Genomic DNA, 24,022 nt, shown 5'->3' on the forward strand with positions numbered 1-24,022 from the left:
CGAATGGGAAGCAGGAGCTAAATGGGAAGGGTTAGGGAATATGGATCAGTGGGGTGGCCGCGACCTCACTGCGGGCACCAGGAGGAGGAACCTAGGCTTGGGCTAACAGGTTCCTGTTGCCAGGGCCGGCTTCCCGGCATTCCCTAAACCACCTTCCTGTTGCTTCCAGATTACGGGAATCTGGGCTGCTGGTCCTGCCTTTTTAGTGGAAGAATCTAAACCGAGCACGTTCGGAACGCTGGGAAGGCCGTTCCCAAGGCAAAATGGTAAGAGGGGAGCCGGGAAGGTTTGGGGATGGACGTTCCCCCCCCCCAGGCTCTCCCCAGTCATTCCCAAATCCCTTCCTAGCGCCCCATGCGGATCTTCGTCAACGATGACCGGCACGTGATGGCCAAGCACTCGGCCGTGTACCCGACGCAGGAGGAGCTGGAGGCCGTGCAGAACATGGTGTCCCACACGGAGCGGGCGCTCAAAGCCGTCTCCGACTGGATCGATGAGCAGGAGAAAGTGAGCGGGGAGCAACCCGAGCCGGAGTCCATGGAGACGGCGCCCGAGGAGGAGAACAAGGAAGGGGGGTAAGGACCATGGGTGGCAGTGCCACGGCTGGGGCTAAGGGCATCTTCTTGCGTGGATGAGTGCAAATCCGGGTGGAAAAGGTTGGTTTCCCTCCTTGTGGAACGAAGAGGGATTGAGGCTTCCGGCGTGGAAGCGCCGATTCCCGTTTGGGTGTAGTGAGCTCCATGCATCCTGCGTGATCCTTCTGGATCTCTCCCCCGGCGTTGTGCTTCCCACTGGATTCTTCCTGTCCCGTAACCGTCCCCGTGTATCCGCAGGGATCAGAAAGCCACGGAGCAGCTGACCCAGGACCCTGCGGGGAGTGATGCGCGTCGGGCTGGTGGCCAAAGGCCTCTTGCTGAAAGGGGACTTGGATCTGGAGCTCGTTCTGCTCTGCAAGGATAAACCCACCACGGAGCTCCTGGAGAAAGTAGCTGACAACCTCGGAGTCCAGCTTGCTGTGAGTGTTGGGATGGGAGGACACTGATGGCGCTGCGTTGGGAACCTGCATGGGCATGGATCACGGAATGGTTTGGGAAGGGAGCTTAAAGCTCACCCAGTTCCAACCCCCTACCTCCAAGCCCCTGTGTCCAACCTGGCCTTGAACACTGCCAGGGATGGGGCAGTTCCTCCTCGGGGCTCAATCCTGTTTGTGCTGGCGTTGCCCGAACTCGGGGGTAGAACCTTGCCCATGGCCTTGTTGAGTGCCATCAGGTTCACGTGGTCCCACTTCTCCAACCTGCCCGGGTCCCTCTGGGAATTACCCTGGAATTCCCTTGTTAACCTCCTCTTCAGTAGCTGCATCTCTGTTCTGGGCCTTGCTGTGGGTTGGAGGTGGTGTTGGGAGGGTACTGGCTAAGAGCCCCATCGAATGACCAAGAGCCTCCATCCCCTTGACCAGGAGTCTCCATCCTCTTGGTTATAAACTGCCATCCCCTTGGCCAAGAGCCTCCATCCCCTTGGCCAAGAGCATTCATCTTGACCAGGAGCCTCCATCCTCTTGGTTATAAGCTGCCATCCCCTTAGTCAAGAGCCTCCATCCCCTTAACTAAGAGCCTCCATCCCCTTAGCCAAGAGCCTCCATCCGCTTGAGCAACAGCATCCATCCCCTGAACCAAGAGCCTTCATGTGCTTGGTTATAAGCTGCCATGCCCTTGGCCAAGAGCCTCCATCCCCTTGACCAAGACCCTGTATCCCCTTGGCCAAGAGCCTCTATCCCCCTGATCAAGAGCCTCTGTCCCCCTGACCAAGAGCCTCCGTCCCCTTGGCCAACAGCCTCCATCTCCTTGATCAAGACCCTTCATCCCCTTGGCGGAGCCTCCGTCTCCTTAGTCAAGAGCCTCCATCCCCTTGGTTGAGAGCCTCCATCCCCTTGGTCGAGAGCCTCCATCCCCTTGGTCGAGAGCCTCCATCCCCTTGGTCGAGAGCCTCCATCCCCTTGGTCGAGAGCCTCCATCCCCTTGGTCGAGAGCCTCCATCCCCTTGGTCGAGAGCCTCTATCCCCTTGACCATGAGCCTCCATCCCCTTGACCAAGAGCCCCATCCCCTTGACCAAGAGCCCCATCCCCTTGACCGTGAGCCTCCTTCCCCTCGCAGGCTATTACTGAAGACAAGTACGAGATAATCCAGTCCGTCGGCGACGCTGCCATCGTCATCAAGAACACGAAGGAGCCGCCGCTGACCCTGACCATCCACTTGACCTCCCCGGTGGTCCGGGAGGAGCTGGAGAAGCAGCTCGCCGGAGGTAGGGCGCTGCTGCCGGCGCCGCACGCTCCCGGTGCCACCGCGCCGCCCAAGCTCTCTGCCGCTTCCGGCCAAGCGGCGCCCATCCTGGAGGGCTCCAGCTCCACGTTCCCTCCAGGGAATGTGCTTCCGAAGGCGAGCAGCAGCTTCCAGGCGGGATTTTGTTCCTTTCCTTTTGAGTTTGAGCCTTTCTTTTCCCCCTTCACTTTGGGCCTTTTAGTTCTCTTTTTAAGTGTTCATCTGGTGGTAGTCTCGTGCCGTACCCAGCCATTAGCGGCCTCCGCAGGGACATAAAAAGACCTAAAACCAGCTCCAATTTAAGAACCAAACCTGACCAAAAACACCTCGAAGGCTTCTTGTTCCATGAGTTGCATGTACCTGGAATTGGGTGTTCCACCACGGTTTGTGTTGCAGCAAGAATGAGGGCTGCTCCGGGCCTGGATCCGCTCAAGGCCGGAGCAAGCGACGATGATGCAGAGTTTTGGATAAAGTTAGCTTCCCTTCTCCACTCTCCCAATTCCCTTTGGAATGGCGAGTCCCAGCCGGCGTTTTTCCATGCTGCCGGAGCACGGTGTGTGCCTTAGCCTTATCTAAAACCCTGGCCTTCAGCGCCGTGACGGCGTCTCCAGTTTTGCTGCAGCACAGACCGGGGTGGGGGGCCGGTGTCGTTGTGCTCCATTGCCTTGTCGTTGGGTTTGATTTGCTGCCAAAAGCCTTCTAGTTTGTCCGTTTTAGGGACGCTGGACCTTTGACCAACAGGACGCTCTCTGTCACGGGCTGGGGCCGGGGCAGCCAAGCCTCAACGGGCGGAGGGGTCCCCTCGATCCTAGCACATCCCCTTTCCCCCTGTCCCCACAAAGCAACGCTCTGGATGCAGAGCTGGGGGGCTCCTTGGAAGTTCCCCTTCCGTTGCTCCGTGATGCTCATCGGAGCCATGATGTGTGTGTGTCCCCCCCTTTTCCACACTCCTCCTCCTGGCCTGGCTGAGCATCGCCCCGCTCTGCACTTTTAACATGGGGGGAGCGGAGCCATCCTCCCAGAGTGCAGGATCCAAGCGAGGATCTAAAGCAGGATCCTTTGGGAGCCCCGACTGCCCGTTGAGGAGCTGCCTCGTCCCCTCTCCGCCTGACAGAACCCCCTTGGTCAAACCGTGCCTTGTCTTCTTATTCCATCCACGACTAGAAACGCTATCAGTCACCGACTCCCCGGACGTTCTGGACAGGCAGAAATGCCTTGCTGCCTTGGCGTCACTGCGGCACGCCAAGTGGTTCCAGGTTTGCATTTTGTTCTTCTATTTGTCTTTAAAGTAGCAAGTTTGTCAAACTCTGGTGTGTTTTTTTTTTTAAGGGGCTAACTCTCGGCGTTTCTTTTTTCCTTTTCTTTTTGGATCTATCAGCCTTTGTTTTTTCTGTTTTAACATCCGATGGTAGTTTAGAGGCGCCGAGCGCGGCGCCTGGCGCCGGGGCACTTGCTAAAGAAGCACTTTGAGCGAGTTAAACGTTCGGAAGGAACCTTTGTTTAAAGGGTAGCTGCTGCTTTGGGTTTAAAAGAGTAAATGTCACTTTGTCACCTCGCACACGTTTCTAGTAAGGTGTCCCGTGTCCCCCCCCCAACCCCGTGTCCCCCCCACCCCCGGCAAAGCAGCACCGCACGAGCGAACGTCGGCACCGACGGGAGCCTTGGCTCAGGGTGCTTCTGCCTCTGCTTCCGCCTCCAGGCCAGGGCGAACGGGCTCAAGTCCTGCGTCATCGTGATCCGAGTGCTGCGGGACCTCTGCACGCGGGTTCCCACCTGGGCTCCGCTCCGGGGATGGGTGAGTCCACGGGGATGGGCCCGCTCGGGGCTCCCGCGGGCTAGGGGCTGAGCAGGGCGATGGCTTTATGGGGTTGGTGTGTAGGTGTAGGGAGAGGTTGATGCCTGTGGGTCCATACCTACAGCCACAGGTTCATATGGACTGAGTGATACCTACAGCCACAGGTTCATATGGACTGAGTGATACCTACAGCCACAGGTTCATATGGACTGAGTGATATCTACAGCCACAGGTTCATACGTATTGACTGATACCTATAGCCACAGGTTCATATGGACTGAGTGATACCTATAGACACAGGTTCATATGGACTGAGTGATACCTATAGACACAGGTTCATATGGACTGAGTGATACCTATAGCCACAGGTTCATATGGACTGAGTGATACCTACAGCCACAGGTTCATATGGACTGAGTGATACCTATAGCCACAGGTTCATATGTATTGATTGATACCTACAGCCACAGGTTCATATGGACTGAGTGATACCTATAGACACAGGTTCATACGTATTGATTGATACCTATAGCCACAGGTTCATATGGACTGAGTGATACCTATAGCCACAGGTTCATATGGACTGAGTAATACCTACAGCCACAGGTTCATACGTATTGACTGATACCTATAGCCACAGGTTCATATGGACTGAGTGATACCTATAGACACAGGTTCATATGGACTGAGTGATACCTATAGACACAGGTTCATATGGACTGAGTGATACCTACAGCCACAGGTTCATACGTATTGATTGATACCTATAGCCACAGGTTCATACGTATTGATTGATACCTATAGCCACAGGTTCATATGGACTGAGTGATACCTATAGCCACAGGTTCATATGGACTGATTGATACCTATAGCCACAGGTTCATATGGACTGAGTGATACCTATAGCCACAGGTTCATATGTATTGATTGATACCTACAGCCACAGGTTCATATGGACTGAGTGATACCTATAGCCACAGGTTTATACGTATTGATTGATACCTATAGCCACAGGTTCATATGGACTGAGTGATACCTATAGCCACAGGTTTATACGTATTGATTGATACCTATAGCCACAGGTTTATACGTATTGATTGATACCTATAGCCACAGGTTTATACGTATTGATTGATACCTATAGCCACAGGTTCATATGGACTGATACCTACAGCCGCAGGTTCATATGGACTGAGTGATACCTATAGCCACAGGTTTATACGTATTGATTGATACTTATAGCCACAGGTTCATACGTATTGATTGATACTTATAGCCGCAGGTTCATACGTATTGATTGATACCTATAGCCACAGATTCATACGTATTGACTGATACTTACAGCCACAGGTTCATATGGACTGAGTGATACCTATAGCCACAGGTTCATATGGACTGATTGATACCTATAGCCACAGGTTCATATGTATTGATTGATACCTATAGCCACAGGTTCATACGGACTGAGTGATACCTATAGCCACAGGTTCATATGTATTGATTGATACCTATAGCCACAGGTTCATATGACTTGAGTGATACCTACAGCCAGAGGTTCATATGGACTGAGTGATACCTATAGCCACAGGTTCATATGGACTGAGTGATACCTATAGCCACAGGTTCATATGTATTGATTGATACCTACAGCCACAGGTTCATACATATTGATTGATACCTATAGTCACAGGTTCATATGTATTGATTGATACCTACAGCCACAGGTTCATACGACTGAGTGATACCTACAGCCACAGGTTCATATGTATTGATTGATACCTACAGCCACAGGTTCATACATATTGATTGATACCTATAGCCACAGGTTCATGCATATTGATTGATACCTACAGCCACAGGTTCATACATATTGATTGATACCTATAGCCATAGGTTCATACATATTGATTGATACCTACAGCCACAGGTTCATACATATTGATTGATACCTATAGTCACAGGTTCATACGGACTGAGTGATACCTATAGACACAGGTTCATATATATTGATTGATTCTTACAGTTACAGATTCATACATATTGATTGATACCTATAGTTACAGGTTCATATATATTGATTAATACGTATAGTTACAGATTCATACATATTGATTGATAACCTATACTTACAGATTCATCCTTATTGATTGATACCTATAGTCACAGGTTCGTACATATTGATGGATAACCTACAGTTACAGATTTATACATATTGATTGATACCTATAGTTACAGATTCATACATACTGATTGATACCTATAGTTACAGATTCATACATATTGATTGATACCTATAGTTACAGATTCATACATATTGATTGATACCTATAGTTACAGGTTCATATATATTGATTAATACGTATCGTTACAGATTCATACATATTGATTGATAACCTATACTTACAGATTCATCCATATTGATTGATACCTATAGTTACAGGTTCGTACATATTGATGGATAACCTACAGTTACAGATTTATACATATTGATTGATACCTATAGTTACAGATTCATACATACTGATTGATACCTATAGTTACAGATTCATACATATTGATTGATACCTATAGTTACAGGTTCATATATATTGATTGATACCTATGGTCACAGATTCATACATATTGATATAGTTAGAGGTTTGTACATATTGATAGCTAAAGTTACAGATTCATACATATTGATTGATATAGTTAGAAGTTTGTACATATTGATAGCTATAGTTATAGATTCATGTGTATTGATTTATACCTATAGTTACAGGTTTATACATATTGATAGCTATATTTATCCATTCATATGTATTGATTCTACCTATAGTTACAGATTCATACCTATTGATTGATAGAGGTTTATAGATATCGATAGCTATAGTTATAGGTTCATATGTATTGATTTATACCTATAGTTACAGATTCATACATATTGATTGATCTAGTTAGAAGTTTATACATATTGATAGCTATAGTTATAGATTCATACATATTGATTTATACCTATAGCTACAGATTCTTACCTATTGATTAATATAGTTACAGATTCATACATATTGATTGATTTAGTTGGAAGTTTATACATATTGATAGCTATAGTTATAGATTCACGTATTGATAGATATAGTTACAGATTTATACATGTTTATTGATATAGAGATTTATACATATCAATAGCTATAGTTATAGATTCATACAAATTGATTTATACCTATAATTACAGATTCATGCAAATTGATTGATACCTATACTTATAGATTCATATGTATTTATTGATAGCTATAGTTATAGATTCACATGTATTGATTATACCTATAGTTACAGATTTATACATATTGATTGACCTAGTCACAGTTTTATACGTATCAGATAGCTATAGTTGTAGAATCGTTCATATTAATTTATACCTATAGTTACAGATTCATACATATTGATTGATCTAGTTAGATTTATACATATCAATCGATAAAGTTACAGATTTGTATATGTTGATATTTGTAGTTCTGCATTTATACATATTGATTGATAGCTGTAGTTAGGTTTATACATATTAATTGGTAGATATAGTTACAGATTTATATATATCGATATCTGTAGTTCTGCATTTATACATATTGATTGATAGCTGTAGTTAGGTTTATACATATTAATTGGTAGATATAGTTACAGATTTATATATATTGATATTTGTAGTTTTACATTTATACATATTGATTGATACCTGTAGTTAGGTTTATGCATATTAATTGGTAGTTACAGATTTATATATATTGATATCTGTAGTTCCACATTTATACATATTGATTTATATTTATAGTTACCTATAGTTACAGTTATAGATACCTAAGATTTATGCATATTGATTGATATAGTTCCAGATCTATCCATATTGATTGATACAGTTCCAGATTCATACATTTTGATATCTGTAGTTACAGATCCATACGTATTGATTGATACCTATAGTTAGATTTATACATATTGATTGATAGATACAGATTTATACATAATGATATTTATAGTTGCAGATTAATACATGTTGATATCGTTACAGCTTCATATGCATTGATACCTATAGTTACAAGATTTAGGCATATTGATTGCTATCTGTAGATACAGGTTTATGCACTGATATCTATAGTGACAGAGTCATAGATACTGATTTCTGTGTGTAGCCAGAATCACTGAATCCCAGGCTCGTTTGGATTGAGGCTCAGCCAGTCCCAGCCCCGTGCCATGGGCAGGGACACCTTCCCCTAGAGCAGGGTGCTCCAAGTCCAACCTGGCCTTGAACAGTGCCAGGGATGGGGGCAGCCACAGCTTCTCCAAGCCAGAGGTTGGTACCTGTATATATACATTGATGTGTTATAGCAAGGTTTGGGCTGGAAGGACCTTAAGGATGCTCCAGCTCCAGTGTGCGTGGTGCGGCCAATGCTTCTGCCCTTAAGCCGCGCATCCGGCGCGGATGGCGTGAGTTGTTGGGCCAGCTCCCAGCCTCTCCAGTGTAAATCCCTCGTGGCTGGCGAGCCTGAAGCAGCTCCTGGCCCCCCCCCCCACCTCGTTGCTCCTCACCCCTCTCCAAACTTGTCTTTTCCCCAGCCTCTGGAGCTGCTGTGCGAGAAATCCATCGGCACCGCCAACCGGCCGATGGGAGCCGGCGAGGCCCTGCGGAGGGTGCTGGAGTGCCTCGCCTCGGGAATCGTCATGCCAGGTTAGGTCCTTCTCTGCATTCCCGTTTCAAAGCGGAGCCGGAGCGGAACGCGGTGTGGCCTTAGCCCTTGAGCCCATCCCTCCTCCTCCGGGCGGGCAGCTTAGCTGGGGAGCTCGGCAAAAGCCCTGCGGTGCCCTTGGCGTCACGGAGGGGCCCGGAGCCATCACCTCGAACCAACCCCCCCCCCGCCCCATAGAGAGGTTCCAGCTTCTGACCTTTTGGTTCCTTAAGCGGTGGTGAAGCAGCTCCACTGCGACCTGTGCGTGGTAAATAGCCCAGGGCGAGCGTCACGATGGATGGATCGTGTCGGTCCGTGTTCTTGGAGTGTTGCTTGATGCCAAGGGAATACTTAGTTTAGTTTCTTTAGCAAACACCAGGATAATTCTCTGCATATCTTCCTTGTTTCCTGCCTTCAGATGGTTCTGGTATTTATGATCCCTTGTGAAAAAGAAGCCACTGATGCTATTGGGCATCTAGACAGACAACAAAGGGAAGATATCACACAGAGTGCTCAGGTATAGTTTGACTCCAGATGTTACCCAAACTTAACTCAGTTCAACTGACTCCCCCTTGGCTCACGGTAGAGTCGCTCTTAACATCCTTGTCATCTCTAGTGGAGTAAAACAACTGCTGAAGGGGGTTCCCACGCCGCTGAGGTCTTGGTAGCTTGGCCAACCAGAAGCATAAGCCGCAGGGTTGAAATAGTGACTTGAACCAGGACCTGCCTTTGGGGTCCAAAACCCACCCGAATCCCAGAGAAGTCCTATTTAAACTGCTGAGGATGTCGGTGTAGGGGGGGGTAGAATGGTGCTGTGCAGGGAACAAGAGACCAGCGCCGCCGCCTTGCGCCTCCCAGTAACAGCCCCTTTTCCCTCTTTGTAGCACGCTCTGAGACTTGCTGCTTTTGGCCAACTGCACAAAGTCTTGGGGATGGACCCTCTCCCTTCCAAAATGCCCAAGAAACCAAAGAACGAGAACCCCATTGACTACACTGGTAGGTACCCAACCCCATGAACCCCCCCCATCCCCATGGTGCCTGGCCCAGGATGCTGAATGTGGGGGGGGGTTTCTTCCCATTGCCACAGTCCAGATTCCTCCCAGCACCACGTACGCCGTGACCCCCCTGAAGCGCCCCATGGAAGAGGATGGGGAGGAGAAATCACCCAGCAAAAAGAAGAAGAAGATACAGAAAAAAGGTATTGAGCTAACGAGAGGTAGGTGCTAAAGGGATGCCCAGGGCTGGGGTTAGGGTTAGGGTTAGGGGCATGTTGGGAAGGATCCTTCCAGCTTTGGAAGCTGGAAACGGGGGCTCCGGGTGTGTGGCTTTGGGAAGCGAAACCTTGACGGCGTCGGGTTCAAAGTGAAGCTCTCACCAGGATGGGAACGGGAGCGGGTGTGGGACTGGGGGAGGGAGGGGGCCAACAGCCACCAACGTCCCCCCCCATTCCTCCCTGCTCAGAGGAGAAGCTGGAACCCCCGCAGGCCATGAACGCGCTGATGAAGCTCAACCAGCTCAAACCGGGCCTCCAGTACAAGCTGGTCTCTCAGACCGGGCCCGTTCACGCCCCCATCTTTACCATGTCCGTGGAGATCGACGGCAGCACCTTCGAGGCCTCGGGGCCTTCCAAAAAGACAGCCAAGCTGCACGTGGCCGTGAAGGTGAGCACCGGAGCCGGCGGAGGGCCCAGCGCCAACAGCGCAGCCAAGGGATGCTGAGCGCTCACCGCACCGCGGTCCTCACGGTCCGTGACCTGCTCTCCCCCTCCCCTTCCCTAGGTATTACAGGACATGGGGCTCCCCACCGGCGTGGAGGGCAAGGAAGCCGGCAAGGGCGATGAATCGGCCGAGGAGAGCGAACAGAAGCCCGTGGTGGTCGCTCCTCCTCCCGTGGTGGAAACGGTGGCGACGCCGGCGGCCGCGTCTCCTCCTTCGGATCAGAGCGCCGAGGTGAGCGCGGCCCCGCTGCTCCCGTTCCCGTGGGATGAGCATGGAGCCATCACGGGAAGGGGCTTTTGCTCCAAGGCAAGGATTTTAGGAGGTCAGGACCTCGGGAGTGCGTATTCCAAGGGCTCTTCATTTGGGATCGGAGCCGTAGGAGAAGGGGTGATGGGTTCCAACTGAAACAGGGGAGTTTGGGTGGGAGACAAAGGGGTGTTCTTCCCTGTGAGGGTGCTGGGACGCCGGGATGGGATGCCCAAGGAAGTTGTGGATGCTCCATCCCTGGCGCTGTTCAAGGCCAGCTTGGATGGAGTCTTGGGTACCGCGGTCTAGTGCGAGGTGTCCCTGCCTATTGGAACCTGATGCTCTTTGGCTCCTTTCCAGCCCAACCCAGTCTATGGTAGTTCCCAAGGTTTGGGAAGACAAAAGGCTCATCCCAGCTTCTCCCCTTGCAGAATGTGAAGCAGCAGGGACCAATCCTGACCAAGCATGGCAAGAACCCAGTGATGGAGCTTAATGAGAAGCGGCGCGGGCTCAAGTATGAGCTCATCTCCGAGACGGGGGGCAGCCACGACAAGCGCTTTGTCATGGAGGTGAGGGGGGACCCCCATGAGCCCGTCCCTTCCATGGGAACTTAAAACCACTCCATCAGGGAATGCTTTGGGATGGAAGGGCTCTTCCAAGGATCAGGGATGGGATGCTTCCACCCCATTGGCTCGCTCAAAGCCTCATCCATCCTTTGAACGCTCCCAACCTCTTCCGTTGTCCGTATCGTGGTCCCTTGACCCAAGTGGCAGCTCCTGCTCCTTGCCCTTCAATGGGTTCATCCCTTTTACAAGGTGGAAGTGGATGGGCAGAAGTTCCAAGGGGCCGGTTCCAATAAGAAGGTGGCCAAAGCCTACGCCGCGCTGGCCGCCTTGGAGAAGCTCTTCCCCGATGCTCCGGTGCCCATCGAGCAGAACAAGAAGAAAAGAGCCCCCGTGCCCACGAGAGGGGGGCCCAAATTCGCCGTCAAGGTCAGTGCATCCATGGCTCCTGGGGTGGGTGGGTGGGGGGTTTAATCCTGCTCTGGGATGGGAATGGGTCAAGGCATGGAGGGGAAGCAGGATCTCTAAGGGCTTAGCGGCACAAGCACCACTTAGGAAGGGGCCTTGATGGGTCCCATCCCCGTGGCTCTTGGCTCCGGCGTGGAGCTCCCTTTGGAAGCTCTCTGATCCCACGGGAAGCTCCCTGGTGACCTGTGTGTGTTTGTGTGTGTCTCCTCCCTGCAGCAGCACAACCCCGGCTTCGGGATGGGAGGCCCCATGCACAACGAGGTGCCCCCCCCACCCAACATGCGCGGCCGCGGGCGAGGCGGCAACATCCGAGGCCGAGGGAGAGGCCGGGGGGGCTTCGGGGGCAACCACGGGGGCTACATGAATGCAGGTGAGACATCGGCCACCCCCCGAGGCCCTGGGTCCGTTCCCGGTGGTATTCCAGGGAATCCCAGCCTGCTTTGGGTGGGAAGGGCCCTTAAAGCTCATCCGTAGCCATGGACACCTTGCACTAGAGCAGGATGCTCCGAGCATCACTCCTTGGCGTTGCTCCGTCCTCGTGTTTAGCTCCAGGAGCCTCATTCCCACCTCTCCAGCCCTATTCCCTCTCCTCTTCCCACATCCACAAAAGCCTTTTCCCACTTCCACTTCCTTCCTTTTAATCCCGCTCTCCCACCACAGGAGGTGGCTACGGGAGCTATGGTTACGGAGGAGGCAACTCGGCCACTGCCGGCTATAGTAAGTGCTTTTTGCTCTTCCACCACCACTTCCCAGTTCCCCCCCCGCCCCCATAAACTGGGACCAGTCCACATTTCCCTGCTTTGGGAAGCTCTCAGCCATGCTTTGGAATGGGATTTTTTATCCCCTTGTTCCCAATTGGATGCAGAGGGAAGGAGGCTTCACCCGGGGGTGATGGGAGCAGAGGTGGCCCTGGCGAGCCCGCTCTCATTCGGGGTTCTCTGCTCTGTCTCCATCCTGTCTGTAGGTGCCTTTTCCACTTGACTCCTCCTCCTTTTGGGTCTTCCTGAAGCATCCCCCCCAAAAAAAAACTAGCTTTTCCCTTCAATTTGATCCAGTTCCAAAGCCCAAAGTCCTGGGAGCGCTTCCAGGGCTGCTCCGGTGCCGTTGGAGCCGGAACAACTTGAGGCACTTGGTGGGGGGGTTTGGCTTGGGATTTGCCCTGTTCCAGTGCACACCCTCGGGGATCCGGGAGGGTTTGGGATGCTTGGATGGGGTTTTCCAAGCCCAAGGCCCATCCTTGCTTTTTCTTTCATGGAAAGCATTCCGTGGTTTCTCCCTCTTGGCTTCATTCCCGGTTGGGTTTGCATCCAATTGGAGCCTTGCTCTCATTGCCAGCCCCTCGGGTGGGCAGGATGGCGCGGGTTAACTTGGGATCCTGTTCACGGCCGGGCACGGAGGGGTTGGGAGCATCCAGTGGGATTGGCACCGTGCTTCCCATCCCGATGCAATGAACATCGGGCATCAGGGACTGATGCCAGGTGACTTCGGCAAAGGAGCCCATTGTGAACGCCAAGGGGAGCGTTCGGAGCCGAGCGCCCTCAAAGCACCAAATCCCAGGGCACGCGGCGTCACCGGGATCGGGAATGGCAGGGAGAGAGCTCCTGTGCTGCCCAAAGGCCCGGCTTCCATCACTGGGATTGGGTGCCAGGCTCTCCCTGAGCCTCGGTGCCTCAAGGAGGACCTCGGAGCTCCACAAAGAAGAAGGTCCAAGGTGGGAAGCGGATCCGCTCCCCCTTACATCCATGGGGCCGGATGGATCGATCCCTTGCCTTGGATATGGGGACCTTCACCACCGGTGTCAGAACTCCACCAGGAAGCGAGGAGGCGTTGGTGCCAACGGGAAGATCCCAATATCTCCACTGGGGAGGTGGATCCCTGGCACTTCCCGCTTGGAATGAGGCGATGCTGCTTTAACCCCTTGCTGCTGGAAGCAGCCTCACGAGGCCCAGGGATGGGATGCGTTACCCATCGCATCACAACCCCGTGTGAAAGAGGGAAGAGCATCGCAGCATCCTATGGGATGCAGCTGGGAAGGGATGGGACAATCCCAAAAGGAAAAAGCCATCTCCGTGCTCCCGCATCAAGGTTTTCCTGTGGCAAACTTCCCTGCTTCCAAGGGCCGTTGTGGACCCTGCTGCTGGTGCCTTGGACCCATTGGAAGACGCACGTTGGCTTTCCACCATGGAGTCATCTCCCCCCATCCCAACACCACGACTTCCCCAAAGCTCAAGCCTCGCCAACCCCACCGCAGGGCTTTTCCCTGTGCCATTCCCACTGGGATAACCCCAGGCTGCGCCGTCGGGAACCTCAACCCCATTCCTCGGTGCGGGAATGAGCTCCCTCCGTCGGTCCCACCCCATGGGCCTCAGGGGGGTATTTAGCGCTCCGTGGGGCCGGAGGTTGGGAATACCCCCTCCCCACCCCCCCCCCATGGCATTCCCAACCTTTGGAAGCCTTTTGGTGCCTCGGGGCTGACGCTCTTCTCTCTGTTCAGGCCAATTCTACAGCAACGGCGGCCACAGCAACTCGGGCAGCGGCGGCGGCGGCTCCGGCGGCTCCGGTTACGGCTCCTACTACCAAGGAGGGGACAACTACAACTCCCCGGTGCCCAAGCACGGGGGGAAGAAGCAGCAGCACGGGGGGCAGCAGAAAGGCTCCTACGGCTCCGGCTACCAGGCCCATCAGGGCCAGCAGCAGCAGGCCTACAACCAGAACCAGTACGGCGGCGGCGGCGGCGGCAACTACGGCCCGCCGCAGGGCAAGCAGAAGGGCTACAACCACGGGCAAGGCAATTACTCATCCTACTCCAACTCGTACAACTCGCCCGGAGGGGGAGGCTCTGATTACAGCTACGAGAGCAAATTCAGTGAGTAAATAAGGGGGGGGGATCAATAGATCAGTAGGTAACGGGGGAAGAGTTGGAACATGGAGGAATAGGGTTTGGGACCGGAGGGATGGGATATAGGGATGGTTTGGGGAGCAGAAGGGGGGAGATGCGGGATGAAGAGTGGGATGCAGGCAGTGTGGTGGTGGGTGCCCCACCATTGGGCCCTATGGGGATGGTTTGAGAGCAGAGGAAGGAGATCCAGGCTGGAAGCAGCAGGGATGAGCGGGATGCAGGCCGTGGGGTGGTGGGTGCCCCACCATTGGGCTCTATGGGGATGGTTTGAGAGCAGAGGAAGGAGATCCAGGCTGGAAGCAGCAGGGATGAGCGGGATGCAGGCAGTGTGGTGGTGGGTGCCCCACCATTGGGCTCTATGGGGATGGTTTGAGAGCAGAGGAAGGAGATCCAGGCTGGAAGCAGCAGGGATGAGCGGGATGCAGGCAGTGTGGTGGTGGGTGCCCCACCATTGGGCCCTATGGGGATGGTTTGAGAGCAGAGGAAGGAGATCCAGGCTGGAAGCAGCAGGGATGAGCGGGATGCAGGCAGTGGGGTGGTGGCTGCCCCATGGCTGGGCTCTGTGTAACCTATGTGGGGTGAAGCTGCCCCCAAAGCCCTTTGCGGCCCCTTTCCCCCCCACTTGGCTGCTCTGCTCCATTGCACTGAGGTGGAGGAGGCCACCAAGCGATGCCGATGGGGGCCTCTCCTGCTCTGCCCCCCCCCAAGCATCACCCCCAGAGCAGGGAGAACCCCCCCCCCCCTCCAGTTTTGGTGCTCACCGCGCTCCCCCCTTCCCTCCCGGCCAGGTTACGGCAGCAGCGGCCGCGGCGGCAACAACTACTCCGGTGCTTCCTACAACACGGGCGGCTACGGGGGGGGCTCGGGGGGCGGCGGCTCCTCCTACCAAGGTAAGCAAGGTCAGTACCACGGCGTTCCCGGGATGCTTCCCGTGCGGCGTCCATGGCACGGGGTTGGGACGGGATTGGACGGGAGCGATGCCGGCGCTCGGCCCCGGCGCTCACCGGGGGCAATCCTTGTCCTTCCAGGTGGATATTCCTCCCAATCCAACTACAACTCCCCCGGCTCCGGGCAGAATTACAGCGGCCCCCCCAGCTCCTACCAAGCTTCCCAAGGCGGCTACGGCAGGAACGACCACAGCATGAGTTACCAGTACAGATAGAGCCGCGGCTCCGGGGCCTCCGGGCCCTCCGGAAGAGGCGTTTTCCCACTTCCTGGAATGAGGGAAACATCATCCCATCCCCCTCCCCCTCCACACCCCCACACCCCCCCTCTTTTTTTTGCCCCCATTTCCATGTTGCCGTGCTCCCTTTTTGTGCTCCCACCACCGAGGGTCAAGTGATCCCGTTCGTAGCTGTTCCCGTTGGGCCTCGCTGGATCGAATGGGTTGTTGGTTGCCGTTTGTCACCAGAGGGATGCCGATTGATGATTATTAATTATTAATTATTAATTATTATGGTTACCCGAGGGGGGGTTTTCTTTGTCGTCGTCGTCGTCGTTGTCGGGAGTCCCATCCGAGCCCGGGCTCCCTTTTTAATCCCATTGGCAAAGGTGGCCCCGGCTCTGAGCCCGCGACGGAGGTGTCCCCGTCACCCGCCGGCGCTTCTGTGCAGTGAGTCCCAGCAGCTTCTGCTTGTCTCTTTAAGGCTTTAGTGTTCCAGGTGTAGAAGTGGGGGGGGGAAAGGGATGGGGAAAGGGATGGGGGGGGGGTTAATCCGCCCGCATCCCGCGGGAAGCACGCCTGGAGTAAGCTGAATGTAGATGAATAAACACCCCCAACCTGACACCGACGCCTCCCCCTTCCTCGCACCCCCCCTTCCACTTGGGAATGTGCTTCCTTGAATGACCCAAACCTCTTGGGTTTGAGACCAAACCTTAACCCCCCCCCCTCTCCTCTTTCTGCCTATGGGAAGCGCTCAAGGGAGCACCCAAGAACCGGCTTCTCCGGGTGTCACTTCCTGGTGGTGAGCTCCAAACCGGCGCCGCGGTGTCAAGCAGGGCTTACGGCATAACCCACGTCCCCAGGACGCCACAGCCATGGCAACGGGGCCGCTTGGCCACCCTCTTACGGGGCTTCAAAGGAATCAGGCCCCCCATTGACCCCACGGCATCACCGGCGCGGTTCAGTCCCCCTTGCACCCGCCTTGGGCCTCTTGGAAGCGTGGCCAAAGCGCCAGCACCTCCCTGGGGGGGTACCGATGGACCATGACGGCGCGGGCGAAGCGGCACGGCTCGTAGGGGATGCGCCCCACAGAGAAGGCCCCCCAAGGGCCGGTGGTGACGGCGACGCCGAGGGCGTGGAGGCAGATGCCGACGAAGGCGTCCTCCATGGGGACGAGGGGCAAGGTCTGCGCCGCGGCGTAGACGCCGGCGGCCACGTCGGCGGAGAGGACGTAAGCCGGGCCGGCGCAGTACGGCGGGTACGTGGCGTCGGGGTACACCTCGTAGGGCACGAACCACTTGGAGGCCTTGCTCCGGATCGGGCCCGTGCCCCGGTAGACGTAACCGGTGGCGAAGCCGGTCTTGGGCGGCGTCAGCAAGCGCCGGGTCAAGTAGGAGAGGTTGAGGAAGACGTCGGCGTCGGCCTTCATCACGTACGTGGCGTTGGGGCAGTGCTTGCTCACCCATTCCATGCCCATCAGCGTCTTCAGCGTGAGGTTGTTGTAGGTATCCAGGAAGTCCTGCTGGATGAGGTCGCCGTATTCCTGGTTTTCCTCGTGGAGCACCGGCGCCAGCGCGTCGGCGAACACCGGATGGACGCCGAGGAGGAAGAGGCGCACGATGGAGACGCCCGGCACCGAGCTCTCGTTGCCCCACGTCCGACGGATGCAATCCCGGCTCCCGGTGTCCTCCGGCGCCGTCGCCACCAACAGCACCAGGAACGGCGCCCGCTCCCGGCACTTATGGGGCTGGTTGAGGAGGAAGCGGTAGGGATGCGGATACGGCGGCCGCAGCGGGTGCCGGGCGGCAAGCGCGGTGTTCCCGGCTGGAAGCAGCGGGACCCTTTGCCATTGGAATGCGCAGGAGTCGGGCCCGGCGCCGCGGTGACGGGCTCCTCGGGTCTGTGCCGCAGCCGCAGCCCCACCAGTGCCACCAGTGCCACCAGTGCCGGCAGCAGCAGCAGGCGAGGGCTCGGCTGCCACTTCATGGTAGGGCGCTGCCTGTGGGGGACACCGGCACCTCAGTAACCCCCCCCCCAGTGCCCCTCGCTGTGGCACTGATGCCACCAAGGTGGGGGGGAGTCCAGCCCATTCCCAACCAGTTAAACCAGTAAAACCAGTTGGGGTCCCTGCAGCCCCATAGGAGCCATAGGGCTCAGAGTCCAGCACTGCCAGGTTCAGCCCCGGGCTGCATCTCCCGGCCCTTCCCAGGCACTCCCAGTTTCCCCAGGGGCTGTTCCAACTGGTTCCCAGTTACTCCCAGTGGCTCCGGGCCCCCCTGAGTGCTGCTCCCAGCCCTTCCCAGTCACTGCCGGTCACTCGAGGTTCCTTCAGGCTCTGTTCCCACCTCTTCCCAGTCACTCCAGGCTTCTCCATGTGCTATTTCCACCTCTTCCCGGTCGTTCCCAATCGCTCCAGGCTCTCCCAGGCGCAGCTCCCAGCCCTTCCTGGTCAATCCAGGCTCCTCCAGGTGCTATTCCCACCTCTTCCCAGTCACTCCCAGTTGCTCCAGGTGCTATTCCCACCTCTTCCCAGTCACTCCCAGTCGCTCCAGGTGCTATTCCCACCTCTTCCCAGTCACTCCCAGTTGCTCCAGGTGCTATTCCCACCTCTTCCCAGTCACTCCCAGTTGCTCCAGGTGCTATTCCCACCTCTTCCCGGTCACTCCCAGTTGCTCCAGGCGCTATTCCCACCTCTTCCCAGTCACTCCCAGTCGCTCCAGGTGCTATTCCCACCTCTTCCCAGTCACTCCCAGTCACTCCAGGTGCTATTCCCACCTCTTCCCAGTCACTCCCAGTTGCTCCAGGTGCTATTCCCACCTCTTCCCGGTCATTCCCAATCGCTCCAGGCTCCTCTGGTCGCAGCTCCCAGCCCTTCCCAGTCCCTCCCAGTCCTTCCCAGTCCCTCCCAGTCTCTCCCATTCCCCCTCACCTGCGGCCAGGGCCGGAGCTGCCGCTGGCACTGACGTGGCCGTGGTCACCCCACCCTGTCCTCAAACTTCCTCCTGTGCCCCACTTGACGTGTGGGGCCCGCCCCACCCCACTATGGGGCAGAGGTTGGTCCATGCCCCCCCCACCCCACTATGGGGCAGAGGTTGGTCCATGCCCCCCCCACCCCACTATGGGGCAGAGGTGGGTCCATGCCCTCCCCCATCCCTCTATGGGGCAGAGGTTGGTCCATGCCCCCCCCATCCCTCTATGGGGCAGAGGTGGGTCCATGTCCTTATTTAGCCTCTCCCAACCCCATTTTCCCCGCCCAGCCCCACAAGCTGCTGTTCCCACCAAGCACCTTTATTGTGACCCCCCCCTTCAAAACCCATTAAAACAGTAAAAAACCCCTAAAACACATAAAAAAGCCCAGGTGGGGGCGGGGGGTGTCCCCGTTATTCCAAGGGGATCCCAGCAGCCTCCAGCGCCTCCCGGACCCACGGCGGGACCTGCGCCCCATAGTGGGAGCTCAGGAAGCCCCGCACGAACTGCGGGAAGCGCTGCTCCAGGATGCTCTGGCGGATGGAGGCCATCAGGGAGAGCTGGGGGGGGCACGGGGGGGTTAATAAGGGACCCCCCCCCCCAGACCCTCCCATGGACCCCCCCATAGACCCTCCCATGGACCCCCCCATAGACCCTCCCATGGACCCCCCCATGGACCCCCCCATAGACCCTCCCATGAACCCCCCCATAGACCCTCCCATGGACCCCCCCATAGACCCTCCCATGGACCCCCCCATGGACCCCCCCATAGACCCTCCCATGGACCCCCCCATAGACCCCCCCCATGGACCCCCCAATAGACCCTGCCTGGATAACCCCCAATAGAACCCCCCCCAATGGACCTTCCCATGGACCCTCCCCATGGACCCCCCATAGATCCCCCCATGGATCCCCTCCATGGACCTCCCCATGGACACCCCCCCATAGACCCCCTCCATAGACCCCCTCCATAGACCCCCCCATGGACCATACCCCATAGACCCCATCCACAGACCCCCCCCAATAGAACCCCCATGGCCCCGCCCACCCCGTGGCCCCGCCCCCCGCACCTGATAGGCTATGTTGTGCACGGTCAGGTGATGCAGCGCCGCGGGCTCCGTGCGGAGCAGGGCGTGGAGATAGGCACGGCTGTAACTGGGGGGGGGGCACCTTAGGGTACCCCCCTTTATGGGACCCCCCCTTTATGGGACCCCCTTTATGGGACCCCCCTTTATGTGATCCCCCTTTATGGGACCCCCCTTTATGTGCCCCCCTTTATGGGACCCCCCCTTTATGGGACCCCCTTTATGGGACCCCCCTTTATGTGCCCCCCTTTATGGGACCCCCCTTTATGTGCCCCCCTTTATGGGACCCCCCCTTTATGGGACCCCCCTTTATGGGACCCCCCCTTTAGGTGATCCCCCTTTATGGGACCCCCCCTTTATGGGACACCCCCCTTTATGGGACCCCCTTTATGGGACCCCCCTTTATGTGATCCCCCTTTATGGGACCCCCCTTTATGTGCCCCCCTTTATGGGACCCCCCCTTTATGGGACCCCCCTTTATGGGACCCCCCCTTTAGGTGATCCCCCTTTATGGGACCCCCCTTTATGTGCCCCCCTTTATGGGACCCCCCTTTATGGGACCCCCCTTTATGTGCCCCCCTTTATGGGACCCCCCCTTTATGTGATCCCCCTTTATGGGACCCCCCTTTATGGGACCCCCCCCTTTATGTGATCCCCCTTTATGGGACCCCCCTTTATGTGCCCCCCTTTATGGGACCCCCCCTTTATGTGATCCCCCCCACCTTTATGTACCCTCTTTATGTGCCCCCCTTATGTGCCCCCTAATTTATGTGTCCCCCACACCTTTATGTACCCCCCTTATGTGCCCCCCACCTTTATGTACCCCCCATTTGTGTGCGCCCCTTATGTACCCCCCATTTATGTGCCCCCCGCTTTATGTATCCCCCATTTGTGTCCCCCCCCTTTATGTACCCCTCCCATTTACGCCCCCCCCCCCCATTTCCTCCCCTCCCCTCACCGCTGGCACGTGGGGCACCCGCACCCCTCCTCTATGGGTCGGAAGTCCCTGGCGTATCCCCGGTTCTTGAGCTGCAGCGACCCCCCCGGCACCAAGGCGGACCCGAACCGCTATGGGGCAAACCAGTGGTGTTCAGAACAGGGGGGTCCCCATTCTATGCCCCCCCAAAACCCCCTCTTACCACAGACCCAAACCGCTATGGGGCAAACCAATGGCGTTCAGAACACGGGGGTCCCCATTCTGTGCCCCCCCCCCCAAAACCCCCTCTTACCACAGACCCAAACCGCTATGGGGCAAACCAATGGCGTTCAGAACACGGGGGTCCCCATTCTGTGCCCCCCCCCCAAAACCCCCTCTTACCACAGACCCGAACCGCTATGGGGCAAACCAGTGGTGTTCAGAACACGGGGGTCCCCATTCTGTGCCCCCCCCAAACCCCCTCTTACCACAGACCCAAACCGCTATGGGGCAAACCAATGGCGTTCAGAACAGGGGTTCCCCCCATTCTATGCCCCCCCAAACCCCCTCTTACCACAGACCCAAACCGCTATGGGGCAAACCAGTGGTGTTCAGAACAGGGGTTCCCCCCATTCTATGCCCCCCCAAACCCCCTCTTACCGCTGTACGCGTGGGGAAGACGCAGTCGAACATGTCACAGCCCAATGCAACGCACACCACCAGGTCAGTGGCGTAGCTATGGGGGGCAATGGGGATCATAAGGGGGGGGACACCCCAATATTCCCCCCCCCATAAGGACCTACCCGACGCCCATGAGGTAGCGGGGCTTGTCCCGGGGCAGGCGCTCGGTGCTGAGCTTCACCATGCGCCAGAAGCTGCCCTTGTCCTCCCCCCCGCTCAGGCCCCCGATGGCGAAGCCCGGCACGTCCCGGAGCATCATCGCTGTGGGGGGGGTAAGGGGGGGTTTAATCCTGTACCCCCCCCCCCCCATACATCAGGAGGAGAAGGGGATGAGGGAGAGAATGAAAAGGGGGAGGATAACGGGGATGAGAAGTGGGATGGGGGTGAGGATGGGATTAGGATAGAGATGAGGATGGGGATGGGGATGAGGAAGAGAAGGGGGATGAAGATGAGGAGGAAAAGGGGGATGAGGAGGAGGAAGATAATGAGGAGGGGGATAGGGATGAGGATGGGGATGAAGGGTGGCGAAGGGGATGGGGGTGAAGGAGGAGGATGGGGATGAGGATGGGGATAGAGATAAGGATGGGGGATGAGGGTGGGGATGGGGGATGAGGATGGCGATGAGGAAGAGAAGGGGGGTGAAGATGAGGAAGAGAAGGGGGATAAAGGATGGGGAAGGGGATGGGGATGAGGGAAGGGGACGGGGGATGAGGATGAGGGATGGGGATGGTAATGGGGGATGAGGATGGGGATGAAGATGAGGATGTGGACGAGAATGAGAATGGGGATGAAGATGAGGATGGGGATAAGGATGAGGATGGGGATGGGGATGCAGACGAAGGCCCCCGGTACCTTCGAGGCACTGCTCCCGCAGCTCTGGGTCCAGCCCCCCCTGGATGATGGCGAAGAGGTTTTGGCGCTGGGGGTTGCAGTTGGCGGCGATGCAGCGGTCGAGCCAACGCACGGACCTGGGGGGGGGGGAACACAGTGAGTGGGGGGGGGGGGGGGGGGGGGGGTGTGGATTGGTCCATGGGGGGGGTCCCCACCTCTTCATGGCCTCCTCAACACGTGGCCCCGTCGTGGTGCTGCTCACGACATCGTCCAACTGCATCACGATATCGGCGCCTGCGGATGGGGGGGGTTAACCTGGGGATACCCCCCCACTATTGGGGTGTTTTGGGGGTGTCGTGGTCCCCCCGCCCCCCAAGCACTCACCCAGAGCGTTCTGGATCTCAATGGACTTCTCCGGGGTGAGCAGGATCTGTCCCTCCCCATAGGGGGAATGGAACAGGACCCCCTCCTCTGTCACCTCCGACAGCTCCGACAGGGAAACCATTTGGAAGCCACCACTGTCCTGGGGGGGGGGGGAGAAAGGAAAGGGGGATTTTAGGGAGGGGAGGGGGGAGACACCCCAATATTGGAGCCCATGGGGGGGTTCAAGGGGTGCCCCCCCCTCCTCACCGTTAGGAGGTTGTGGGGCCAGTCCATGAAGCCGTGGAGGCCGCCTGCGCGCTGCACCAGCTCCGGGCCCTGCGGGGGGACCGCGGTACACCGGGAATGGGGACGGGAGGGCGGGCAGGAGGACCCGGGGGAGACCAGAGGGGATCTAGGGGCGGAGCGACAAAGGGGGCGTGGGTGCCGGGGGGCGTGGCCTCGCCAAATAGAGCCCTCCAATTGGCGGGCGGGCGGGCAGGGGGACCCGGGGGAGACCAGAGGGGATCTAGGGGCGGAGCGACAAAGGGGGCGTGGGGGCAGAGGGGCGTGGCCTCGCCAAATAGAGCCCTCCAATTGGCGGCGGGAAGGGAGGGGGAGACCCGAGGGGTCTGGGGGCGGGGCCACAAAGGGGGGGTGACCCCCAAAATAGCCCCTCCCAGGGAAGGGGCGTGGTCTTCGGGGGGGGGGGCGGAGCTTACCGGCCGCGTGCCCAGGTGATAGGCGTTGCCGAGGCAGAGGCGGCAGCCGAGCGCCGCGAGCTGCGCGGCCGTGATCCCCTTGGCGGTGCCGCGGGTGCCCACGGGCATGAAGGCGGGGCAGGGCACGGGGCCGTGCGGCAGCCGCAGCTCCGAGGCCCGGGCCCGGCTCCGGCCGCACTCCGCCACCACCCGTAACAACGGAGCCGAGCCGGGCCCCGCCGCCGTGGGCGCCGCCATCTTCCCGCTAAGCCACGTGATCGGCGCTTCCGGCCGCACGTGCCCGTAACCAGGGGCAACGCGGCCGCCATCTTGCGGCCTGGGCACCCCCGGTCCCCGGCCCCGCCCCGTGCCGAGGGCGCTGCCTCGGGCCGGTCCCTTTGGAGGGGGGGGGGAAAGGAGCAAAGCAGCCAATCAGCGGGCGAGGATCGCTGATTGACAGCCCGCTGGCCAATCAGGAAGGGATTCGTCGCCGCCCCGCACCGTCGCCCCCCTCCCCCCGAGGCTCTGGATGGGCGGGCAAGCTGGTGCAATGGGAGACCAATGGGATGAGGGCGGGGGAGCCCTCGCTGCTTGTGATTCGTTGCCTTTGCGGA

The 24,022-nt window shown here is 56.6% G+C and overlaps 3 protein-coding genes across 3 annotated transcripts; 1 reads left to right on the forward strand and 2 right to left on the reverse strand.

The window, feature by feature from the left end:
* The first annotated feature begins 349 nt into the window (after positions 1 to 349).
* ILF3 (interleukin enhancer binding factor 3) lies at positions 350 to 15,902 on the forward strand. Its single transcript, XM_061444122.1, is given in 20 exon segments — positions 350 to 575; positions 834 to 861; positions 863 to 1,015; positions 2,152 to 2,299; positions 3,481 to 3,572; positions 4,016 to 4,111; positions 8,702 to 8,813; positions 9,230 to 9,249; positions 9,251 to 9,328; positions 9,696 to 9,807; positions 9,899 to 10,009; positions 10,273 to 10,472; positions 10,590 to 10,760; positions 11,207 to 11,344; positions 11,591 to 11,767; positions 12,023 to 12,176; positions 12,467 to 12,523; positions 14,301 to 14,672; positions 15,494 to 15,595; positions 15,734 to 15,902. Coding segments are annotated over 20 exon segments (2,676 nt in total). The 5' UTR covers positions 350 to 354; the 3' UTR covers positions 15,868 to 15,902.
* A 926-nt stretch (positions 15,903 to 16,828) lies between these two features.
* Positions 16,829 to 18,860, reverse strand: LOC133264188 (beta-1,3-galactosyltransferase 1-like). The gene is given in 3 exon segments (XM_061444126.1): positions 16,829 to 17,736; positions 17,739 to 17,866; positions 18,797 to 18,860. Coding segments are annotated over 2 exon segments (1,023 nt in total). The 5' UTR covers positions 17,854 to 17,866; positions 18,797 to 18,860.
* Positions 18,861 to 19,239: 379 nt separating this feature from the next.
* QTRT1 (queuine tRNA-ribosyltransferase catalytic subunit 1) lies at positions 19,240 to 23,728 on the reverse strand. Its single transcript, XM_061444118.1, has 10 exons — positions 23,430 to 23,728; positions 22,978 to 23,046; positions 22,732 to 22,870; positions 22,563 to 22,641; positions 22,369 to 22,484; positions 21,639 to 21,777; positions 21,496 to 21,571; positions 20,878 to 20,987; positions 19,905 to 19,989; positions 19,240 to 19,394 (listed from the first exon to the last, which is right to left on the reverse strand). The coding sequence occupies exons 1-10, from the start codon at positions 23,664 to 23,666 to the stop codon at positions 19,248 to 19,250; spliced, it is 1,197 nt and encodes a 398-aa protein (XP_061300102.1). The 5' UTR covers positions 23,667 to 23,728; the 3' UTR covers positions 19,240 to 19,247.
* Between the last annotated feature and the right edge of the window lie 294 nt (positions 23,729 to 24,022).

Source organism: Pezoporus flaviventris, unplaced genomic scaffold (assembly GCF_033815535.1).
Source record: "Pezoporus flaviventris isolate CSIRO_AGI_PZ_B2104156 unplaced genomic scaffold, CSIRO_AGI_Pfla_v1 ptg000697l, whole genome shotgun sequence".
NCBI lineage: Eukaryota > Metazoa > Chordata > Aves > Psittaciformes > Psittacidae > Pezoporus > Pezoporus flaviventris.

What these genes read in the sequence shown, in the direction of transcription:
- QTRT1 (XM_061444118.1), bottom strand. Translation starts at nt 23,666, where the DNA reads ATGGCGGCGCCCACGGCGGCGGGGCCCGGCTCGGCTCCGTTGTTACGG. An exon ending in CGCTACCTCATGGGCGTCGG is followed by an intron (nt 21,572 to 21,638) that starts GTAGGTCCTTAT and finishes TGCCCCCCATAG; the next exon opens with CTACGCCACTGACCTGGTGG. An exon ending in TGCACAACATAGCCTATCAG is followed by an intron (nt 19,395 to 19,904) that starts GTGCGGGGGGCG and finishes TGCCCCCCCCAG; the next exon opens with CTCTCCCTGATGGCCTCCAT.